The sequence below is a fragment of the Chionomys nivalis genome, chromosome 18, assembly GCF_950005125.1.
Source record: "Chionomys nivalis chromosome 18, mChiNiv1.1, whole genome shotgun sequence".
In the NCBI taxonomy this organism is placed as follows: Eukaryota; Metazoa; Chordata; class Mammalia; order Rodentia; family Cricetidae; genus Chionomys; species Chionomys nivalis.
This window is the reverse complement of record NC_080103.1, coordinates 8,801,935-8,812,482: the sequence shown is the minus strand read 5'-3', so window position 1 is coordinate 8,812,482 and position 10,548 is coordinate 8,801,935. Positions and strand designations below refer to the sequence as shown.

The following is a 10,548-nucleotide window of genomic DNA, read 5'->3' as shown; positions in this document are numbered from 1 at the left end:
TTTCCCTGCACCGATCCTGGAGAACTGAAAGGAGACAAGACTAATGAATGCTGAGATTCCACCACAGACTCACCACCTCCTCGTACCCAGCTGCCACCCTGCCTTCACTCCCAAGCCCCACCTTTATGTAAATCTCGATAGGGCTAGTAGGCGAGACCTGAAGCTTCTTGGCACCGCCCCCTCTCTTCCGCTCAACCCATTGACAAATACCGTGTTGGGCGTGGCCCAGATCCAGTCCCGCCCCCGACGCGCCTATACCAGGGGGCGGTTCCGTGCGTGCCTGCCCAGTTGCCGCCGGACCTCGGAGTTGAGGACTCCCGTGCGACCTCCGCGGAAAGATGAACGGGACGCGGAACTGGTGTACTTTGGTGGACGTGCACCCGGAGGGCCAGACCGCGGTAGGTCGTCTCGCTCACCCCGCCTTCCCGCCTCGGCACCGTGGCTGTCCAGTCCCGCCGCTCCCGTGCCTCACCTGACGCCCGGCTTGGTGTGGTCAGGCCCGCGTCGCCCCGTGCGCTTTCTTTGCCTTGCGGCGGACGGTGGCGTGGGAGATGCGGGACGAAACCCTGGCGGCTCCCTGCTGGGGGGTACCTGTCCTTGGCGAAGACACTGCAACCCCGGCCCTGGGACCGGGCGCTTTATTTAGGTGTCTCATGGGCAGCTGGATTGGGTCGTTTGAGACGCTCAAGGGACCAAATTCCTGCGCCGTTTCGGACACTGTGCCGGTCCTGGAGGCTTAGGCTTGTCAGTGTATCCCGATGACCTCAGAAGCCTTTCAAAGACTTTTATGGTGCTTCGGGTGATCCTTTAACTAGAAAAATGAGGCAGAGGGTGAAATGCTAGGGCAGGGAAGAGGCGAGAGCGTGGGAGGGCGGGCTGATTTCAGGCAACTCCGGAATTGGTCAGAGATTCTACCTTTCGCTAAGAGGATGGATAGAGCTTTCCGTGTGACTGTCACCTCTTTCGAATTTATTTTTTCATCTTGCTTTAATAATCCCCTCCCTCTTTCGACCAACCAGTAGCTTCCTGGGTTTTGCTTCCGTGTCCAATTGCCAAGCCCCGGGAGGGAATGAAAGGGATGTCTTGAGACAGAGCGAGCGAGCGAGCGAGCGAGCGAGAGAGAGAGAGAGAGAGAGAGAGAGAGAGAGAGAGAGAGAGAGAGGCAGAGGCGAGCGTTCTCCAGAGCAAGCCAGTTTTCCCTGTTCTCCTATGCCCTCCCCACCCAGCACCCTCAGCTGACCGCATGATTTTTCTCTCTCCAGAGGGAAAGACCGGTAATTTGATGCTGAATGTTTCTAGGTGTTGCTGGGGGATCCAAATACACCGTAGATCTGTGCTAATTAATTTATTTCCAAGCTATTGTGGGAGAGTGAAATGAGAGCCAAGGTGATGGGGGGGTTGTGCCCCCCCCCATCTGATTTCTTTGCTTCTGCCTGTCTCAGCGTGTCCCTGAGGCAAAGCTAACCCAGCCACAACTGGATTATGGCTCTTCTTCAAAGGATAGTTGTAGAATAGGTGCTCATTTGACGTTTAGAATACAGCTGATCACTGAAGTCTGCTCACCGTCCCCTTGACATTTTTGCCTAGAAGTATGAATGTTTCTGCCACATTACAAGTCTTGACACTGCCCAAACCCAGCCTTTCCTTCCAGGTAAGAGATGCTGACCAAATGGAAAAAACAAAACCAACAGCCAACCAATCTCAAGTTCTCCATGCTTTTGCTGTTTTGGAATGGTTGAGTCAGGGAAAGAATGTGGAATGAAGAAGAGTGAGGGGTCATGGGCGTCTCTTTGCTTGATGTAGAAAAAGACCCACGTCCTATAGAGAGAACCAGAACACAGAAGGACCTGCTGCTGTCCCTTGATACTTTTGTTGCTTGTTTTGTGGGACAGAGAGCAGAGATGGAGAATAGCAAGGAATTAGTTCTGGGTCTAGGTACGTTTAGAGCTGACTAGAGAGCTTTGTATCACGGAGGAGACATGCTAGACTCGAGACTCACTTTGCTCTAGAGCTGGGAATGAAGAAACCTTTGCCTCGATTTGCTCTTGGAGACATTCCTGGGTTCTTGAGGAGGAAGGACAGATGGTAAACAATCAATCAGTCAGGAGACAGGGTTTGTCCTGGATTCCTCGCCTCTGACTGAGCCAATCTACAGATAGAATTTATGGCCCTGGTCAGTTCCTGGGAACCTGTCGTGGACTCATACCATTGAACGGTGCTCAGTGAGGATGCAAAAGGTATGAGTAAATAAATGAGTCAATGGATGCCTGACGTATGGGTGCTGGGGTCGAACCCAGGGCTGTGGGCATGCCAGGCAAGCATTCGACTAACTGACCCCACCCCCATCAGGAAAACAAGCCCCCAGGATTTGGGAGTGTAGACAGTTGGAGTCAGAATCCTGGGACCCTGTGTCTCCCATGCTTCACACTTTGATGAGAAAGTGCAGTTAACACACTGTAGTGCTGTTTTGGTTGGACATTTGTAAAGGCACAGTCTTTCAGAGCCGCGCACCAGAGCCGCTAGTGGGTCTGAAATCAACATTGTGGGGCAGAAAGCTTTTGAGCTTCCGTCCATTCCGGCACTGTACCCCACCTATGTGTTTTTGGGAGTGCCTTTCTCTTCCTTAATAAGCTGTCTATATTCCTGTCACTAAGCAAACAAACAAGAACATAGAGGTAAGGCTGGGCATAGTGGTACATGCCTTTAATCTTGGAACTTGGAACACAGAAACAAATGGGCCTCTGGGAATTTGAGGCCAGCTGGTCTACATAGTGAATCAGGCCAGTTATGACTACATAGCTTGCAAGACCTTGTCTCAAAACAAAACAAAAAAAAATATATAGTGGAAGAGAAACAGCATTTAAAAAAAAAAAAGGAGCTGACATCCCTAGAGTATTGGCAAGAGTAGCCTTTGGACAAAAATGTTGCTTCAGTTACATGTGAATCTGGAGGGATTAAAGGTGCAGCCTACTGTGTCTGTCTGGTTATAAATATATTTTGATGTTAAAAATGTTTGTTTGAAAGTGTCCTTGGTAAATTATATTGGCATAGAAAATACAAATGACTATCAAACTCATTAGACATTTCCACTGCCTTCTTTTGCTTATAGTAAACAATACAGTGACCTAGCTACTTTGAGAGGGGCTTATTAGGAGAGAACGAACGGTGCACAGAAGATAAAGGAGAGCTGAAAGCTGGGTGCTTCCAGCTGTCTTAGGCCCTTTTGCCATTCTTCTGAGATCCAGGGAGCCATTGTTTCCTGGCATTCTCCCTAACTAGGACAGAGCAGGACTCCTGGACTTTACAAGATTGCCCAGTGAAGGATGGGGTGCAAAACCCACATGCTGTCACCAGTGGAGGACATGGAGGCTGCGTGTAAAGAACGTGTTCGTGCCTTAGACCCGGCACGGGTGCCTGCCTGCCTTCCTCCCTCCATCCCTGCTGTCTCCCTCACTCCCTCCCTCTCTTTGACTTTTTTATATTTTTAGTTGCAGGCCTAGTCTTTAACAGCTGAGCCATCTCTCCAGCCCCCCCCCTTTGACCTTTTAAATGAAAAGACTATGTGGGATAGAGAGATGGCTTCATAGTTCAGAGCTCTAGTTGATTTGATTCTCGACACCCATGTAGTGTGTGGCTTACCACCACCCACAACTTCAGTTCCAGGGGATCACGTGCCCTTTTCTAACGGGCACCAGGCATGTGTGGTTTACATACATACATGAAGGAAAAACATTTATATATATAAAATCAATAAATAACATTTAAAGAATATCTTACTTTTTTTTTTTTTTTTTTTTTGGTTTCTGGCATTTTGAGGCAAGGTCTCATGCTTAAGCTAACATGAAAGTTCCTGGTCCTCCCATGTCCATCTCCCAAGTGCTGGGGTTTTAGCCTGCTCTTGTATGTGATTTATAAAATGAAACTAATATCAGATGGGTTTTGAAAAAAATACAGTTGTTCTGTACTTTAAGTTCTGTTGCATGGAAAGTGGCCACTTTCAACTCTTACCTGTTTTGTCTGGTGCGAACCTCTGTTTCTAAATAAAATGCTTATAGTAATTTTTTTTCTGTTTTGAAAATTAAGTTCATTCATTTGCTTGGGCAGGAGTGGGAATCTGCCGTGGCACATGTGTGGAGGTCAGGAGACAGTCAGGGAAATCAGTTCTCTCCTGCCATGTGGGTCTCATCAGGTTCCGCATCAGACACCTCTTTGCTAAGCCATTTAGTTAGCTCCTTTCCTCTTCTTCCTCCCTCCCCCTTTCCTCGGAGTTGCTTGTATTTGGGGTGTCCTCAAACCCAATAATGATGTCCTTAAACTTCTGACCTTCCTTCTTGCCTTCACCTACTGAATGCTAAGGTTACAACCATTTGACAACATGCCTTATTTATGTGATGCTGGGGGTCAAAACCAGGACTTTGGACATGCCAGGCATGCTTTCTTCTAGTTGAGCTACACCCCCAACCCAACTACCCCCAATACCCACTGAGAAAACACTAGAGGTACAGAGAATTGAACCTGGGGCCTCATGAGCACTAAGTAAGTGCTCCACCACAGAGCTGTGCTTCCTGGTTTTGTTTGTTTTCTATCAGTTTTAAATATCTGTTGACTTGTAGGAATTATAAGAAGATTAATAGTCTCCTATTTTTTAGACAGCCCTTTCTTGTGATTGCAGTGTAACCACAGTTTTTAGTTAACCTGTGATTTCTATTAATAGCATTGCAGTTAAGAACGTGGCTCTGAGGCTGCTGGATTGCTTGCCTGGCATGCAAAAGGCCCTGGATTGGATCACCAGGTCCTGGATCCGATCACCAGTGCTATACAAACTGGGTGTAGTGCACATGCATATAATCCCAGCACTCAGAAAATTAGTCAGGGAGATGAGAAGTACAAGATCATCCTTGGTACGTAGGGAGTTCAAGGCCAGCCTGGGATACATGAGAACTTGTCTCAAAGGAAACAAATAATTAATAATTAATTTTTTTTTTGTTTTAAAAGAAAGGCAGCATAACTTTGTAAGTCTGACTAAGTACTTTGGTAATTAATTTCTTCATTCTCAGTTTCCTAATATGTAAGAAGAGACAGCAATTGTGCCTTCTCATAAGATCATTATGGGGATTAAGTAAGATAATGTGTATGAAACATTAAACACAGCGCTTGGCACGTGGTAAGCGGTCAGATGTTAGCTCTTATTTTGTGTTTGCCACTGGTGTGGACTGAATTTTTTTTTTTTTAAAGATTTATTTATTTATTATGTATACAACATTCTGCCTCGATGTATGCCCGCACACCAGAGGAGGGCGCCAGATCTCAGTACAGATGGTTGTGAGCCACCATGTGGTTGCTGGGAATTGAACTCAGGATCTCTGGAAGAGCAGCCAGTGCTCTTAACCTCTGAGCCATCTCTCCAGCCCCTGGAATGAATTGTTTTAACTGTGCCTGGGCACCCAAGTCTAGGGGTGGAGGAAATAGGATTGCGTGTGTCTATGTGTGAGTGCAGGTATACGTAGAGGCCAGATGCTAACATCAGGATTTCTTTCTCAGTCTCTGGGGATCTGTACTCTGCTTGTACAGCAAGCATTTCACCCATGGAACCATCTTCACTTCCTCCGCTCCACTCCCTTTTTGAGGCAGGGTCTCATACTGTACCCAGGCTGACCTAGAACTAAGGTAGCCCAGGATGGCCTCAGATTTGCTGTGGTCCTCCTGCCTCACTCTCCAAAGTGCTACGATTGAAAGCATGTGCCACCACACCTGGTCTGACTTTGGTCATGCTTTCATCTCTTCATATAGGCATGTGCTTCTTCTTCACTTTTTTTTTTTTTTAAGATTTTTATTATTGTGTATATAGTGTTCTGTCTGCATGTATGCCTGGCGCATACCAGAAGAGGGCACCAGATCTCATTATAGATAGTTGTGAGTCACCGTATGGTTGATGGGAATTGAACTCAGGATCTCTGGAAGAGCAGCCAGTACTCTTAACCTCTGAGCCATCTCTCCAGCCCTGTTTTTGTTTTTTGAGACAGGATTTCTCTGTAGCCCTTGCTGTCTTGGAACTCACTCTGTACACCAGGCTGGTCTCAAACTTAGAGATCCACCTGCCTCTGCCTCCCCGGTTCTAGGATTAAAGGTGTGCACGGCCACATTTGCTTATTCTTACCTGTTCCTTTTTCTTTCCTTGATGTTCCAGGTCTCTGCCAGTGTAGGGAGCCAAGGGAGACCAGGTGGCCCAAGGTGGAGAGCTGAATGACTTTTGCTAGTCAGCAGGGCTGGGCCTTCACAGTGGTATTGAGAGTTAATGGCCCTTTTCATTTTTCCATTTCTCGTGGCCAAGGGAGCTGGTATACTCTGGGCTATTTTTTCTTATCTCTGTGTTACCCTTCCTTATATACTGTGCTTTCCCCTAACCTCTCCCTCCCTTCTTCCTTCCTTCTTTCCTTCCTTCTTTATTTCTTTTCTTGTTTTGACACAGGCTCTCTTTCTTTCTAGCCCTGACTGTCCTAGAACTTGCTCTGTAGACCAGACTAGCCTTTAACCCACAGAGATCTGTTGCGAATTAGGTCGGTACAATAAATAACCAGGCCAGCTCAAGAATAACAATTATATTTTAATGGTTATAAGGGGAACCTCACGCTACAAGAGTGGGAGGTCCGACTTTCTATCTGTCCGGTGGGAGCTGCGCAGAGAGAGAATGCGCACCCGTGTCCTCCCAGTTTTAACTTCCTGGGCTCCAGAGTTAAAGGCCTATACTACCACACTTGAGGGGTTTTTTTGGTCTTGGAAAGATTTGGAACTTGTTTATCTGCTGTAGGATGAACCTTTGTCTTTACTGTCTATTAGATGCTTCCTGTAAGGCTTCAGAAGCCAAAATAGTTTAATGATTGAGCCTACTTTTTCTCTAGTCAATGCTTGAACTGTAAGAGATGGCTCAGAGTTAGCACTGGTCCCTCTTTTTTTTTTTTTTTTTTTAATTTTTCGAGACAGGGTTTCTCCGTAGCTTTTTGGTTCCTGTCCTGGAACTAGCTCTTGTAGACCAGGCTGGCCTCGAACTCACAGGGATCCGCCTGCCTCTGCCTCCCGAGTGCTCGGATTAAAGGCGTGCGTCACCACCGCCCGGCTAGCACTGGCCCCTCTTATAGAGGACCTGGGTTCAGTTCCCAGCACCCACAGGGCAGCTCGCTATTACCCATAACTCCAGCTCCAGGGGATCTGATGCCCTCCTCTGGCCTCTCTGGGCACCAGGTGCTTGTGTGGTACGCAGATATCCATGTAGGTAAAATACTCGTGTACGTGACACAAAGATAAATATTTTTAAAATTGGGGTGTGGTTTATTGTAAGCGAACCATGAATTTTAACCATTTTATAAACTTTATTAAAACCATGCCAATGGTTCACCAGTTTAAGGTATATAGTTCTGTGGTTTTGGTGTATTCAGAGATACACAGTCATTGCTGGTCCACTTTTGGAGCCTTTTGCTCACTTCATAAAGACATCTTCATCTATTGGCAGCCACTCATTCCCCGTTCCTCTGAGTCTCCCCAACCCCAGGCAACTACTAGTCTGTTTGCCTATGAATTTCCTATTCATTTTTACATTTCCCATAAATGAAGTCAAGCAGTCTGTGTTCCTTCTGACTGCCTTTCAAGTTGTGTGTTGCTGAAAGGCCCATACACATATGACACGGCAGGCCTTCGTTCATCTTTAGCACTGACTGATGCTCCATGTTAACTCTGGTATCCTGTGGTGTGTTCATCATGGAATAAATGGCCGCCTCTGGATTCTTTCTAGTCTTCGGCTGTTGTAAGTATTGGTGCTAGGGAGCTTTATAACTTTATGTAGACTTATTTTCCTTTTATACCTGGGGATGGAATTGTTTGAGTATTCTTATTTTTAGAGAGCATTGAGAGGCCAGGGGCATGGCTTTGCTGTCAGAGTGCTCACCCAGCATGAAGTCCCTGGGTTCAGTTCCCCGAACCACATAAATGTGCCATGGTGGCCCAGCACTGGGGAGGTAGAAGCAGGCAGATTAGAAGTTCATCCTGGGCTACATAGTGAGTTCGAAGCCACTAAAGAAGAGCATTTTGTGCTCATTGGTGCTTCCTCCAGTGGGACGAATTTTGAAATGCTGAAAGTCCTGTCTCCGTGACACCTGGGTGGAGAAGAAACTCTTGGGTGGAGGAATCTTTCAAGTTTGGGGACTATTTCTTCCGGCCCCTGCCCTAGACTCCCAATGTGAGTTTCTCCTCACACCATTCCCTACTCCTTTTGCATGCCCGCTCTACCTTTTCAGTGAGTCCTCAAGGATTCCGGGAGAGCTTGGCTTTCTTGCCTGGTTTGGGAGGGGAAGATGTGAGAGAGGAAGGTTACTTAACCAGTAAGCATGTGGCACCAACCTTGCCCGTATTTCTCCGGGGTGGAGCGTGCACCAGATGGTTTCGGTTCCAGGGCTAGTGCTCAGATCGGGTGGGACGAGCTTCCCCGCCTGCTGGTAATTATGGCATGTGCCTCTTTGGGTCATGGTGCAGTCTTGTGAAACACCTTGTTTCTTAGGGGTGGCAGGCTTCGTTGGGAGAATGGATGTGTGCCAGGAAGACTGTTGGCCCAGATTTTAGGCTGGGCAGCAGAAGCAGGAAGAGAGGAGAATGTGGGGTGGGTAGAGCAGGGTGGAGATGATAAATGAAAGAAGCCTGTGAGAACAGGAAACCAATCACAAGGCAAGGCGTCTGAGACCAGGGAAGCTTCAGCCTTTGGTGTATCCGGTCTGGGGAGTCCCCCTTTCCCCGGCCTGGCTGCGCTTGAGGCAGGTGTCCCATACTGTCACTGCCAGGCACCGGTGTGGGGCTGCAGACTATGAGAAATGGTGTTGCTCCAAGTGTCCTCATTTTCTTTCCCCAGTCAGGGTGAGTCCCATTGTGGCGCTTGTCCAGTCCATGCTACGGGTAGGCTGCCAGATGAGAGGTACTCCCTCCTGTTTTGTTGGTTTACCTGTGAGGAGGAGGGAAGGGAGTCTGTCTTCTGGAGGACCAGGCACACCAAGCCTACTCCCCCAGTGAACTGGAGACCTTCCCTGAGAGAGTGTGGGTACCCAGCTATCCCATTCCATCCCGTCCTCTTCCCTCTTCCCTCTTGTTGGCCTCTCAGGAACCAGTGTTAGGAGAAGGTGGCATTCTCAGTTTTCGGGTGGACATAAGCTGGACAAGCCACAGACGGGGCTGTCAGTGGCTAAGATGGCCGCCGCAGCAGCAGCTTGTGAGACTACATCAGCCTGCAGGAGTTGGGTACAAGGTGAAGAGGTGACTTCGAGGTTTTCAGCTCAGAGACCATTTCTGTTTCCCTTCCCTTTCTGACCCCGGCATTTTAACCCGGACCTCCCCACTCCCAGAACTAGTGGCTCCGTAGCCGCCTAAAGAGTGGGTTCTAGGAAAGCGGGTTGTTCCCATGGATCTTTTCCCACTCAGTAAGCTTGTGGTGTGAGAACCCCTGGGGCCCCCCTGTTTATCTCCTATCACCTCTCTGAGCCTCTTGATCTGCTAAGCCCTTAGCTATGTGTTTACCCCCTCCCTGCTCCGAGGAATGAGTCACACCGCAGGTTTGTTTGAACAGGGCTCAGAGGCTGTTGTAATTGGAGGTCGCTGGGCTTCTCCGGAGAGTGTTTATGAGGTTAGAGGCCTGCTCACCTTATGATTAGTCCTGCTTTTGCTCCTCAAGAAGACTCCACTTCCCCTGTAGCCCTGCGGGAGGCCCCAGAGGGGACCATCCTGCCTGACATTTTGGGGTGGTTTCTAAAGGTCTTTTCTGCCTGCGGTCAGAGGACAGCTGTTCTCAGCAAGCAGAGAGGAGCCCTAGGTTTTCCATCCTTGGCACTGTTTTGGAGTTGTGGGATGAGGTCTGTGGCTCTGTAGCGTCCGCAGAGAACCCTGGGCCTCTCTCTCCAGGATTGTGTAGACCGTCTGTTAGATGCCCTCCTCCCTGCTGCCTCCATACACCTAGTGCCTGTGCATTGCCCTCACTCAGCTCCTACTCTGTCCCAAACTGAGCAGCGTGGGTATGGTCACCCGCGATCTACAGACTGTAATCAGGGTCCAGGGGGCAAGCGCTTGCAGGATGAGCGGACGAGATGGGATTCACATGGCTCACTTCTGACTAGCCTTAGGACTTGCTTCCCTTCTCCTCACTATAATTTTACTATGGGGGTGTTAGGCAACATTTCCACAGAGGGGCTGGCGAGATGGCTCAAGCAGTAAATTGCTTGCTGGGCACACTAAGGACCTGGTGGCGGGGTCCTTGAAATCCCCATGCTGGGAGGGAGAGACAGGAGGGTCCCTACACTTCACTGGTCAGCAGTCTAGCCTACTCTGTGAGCTCCAGGTCAAGGACAGACCCTGTCTAAAAAGAATAATGGCTACTGAGGAGTGACACCCAAAGTTGACCTTCAGCCTCCACGCTCACCTACGCGAACACACACAATAGACGCGCACACATGTAAACCCAAAACCACAGAAATATATGGGGAAAAAGGCCCTCGTGCCCCTCCCCCACTCTCCTTTCCC

At 48.6% G+C, this 10,548-nt stretch overlaps 1 protein-coding gene across 2 annotated transcripts in view; it reads left to right on the top strand.

The window, feature by feature from the left end:
- Positions 1-260: 260 nt before the first annotated feature.
- The window catches only part of Tuft1 (tuftelin 1), a 46,633-nt gene continuing 36,345 nt past the window's right edge, over positions 261-10,548 (top strand). The window contains exon 1 of one of the 2 annotated variants that reach the window (XM_057793736.1): positions 261-398. In XM_057793736.1, the coding sequence (XP_057649719.1) occupies positions 339-398 (60 nt within the window). In that variant the 5' untranslated portion in view covers positions 261-338. The remainder of the gene's footprint in view (positions 399-10,548) is intronic. The other variant, XM_057793735.1, reaches the window with a different exon arrangement.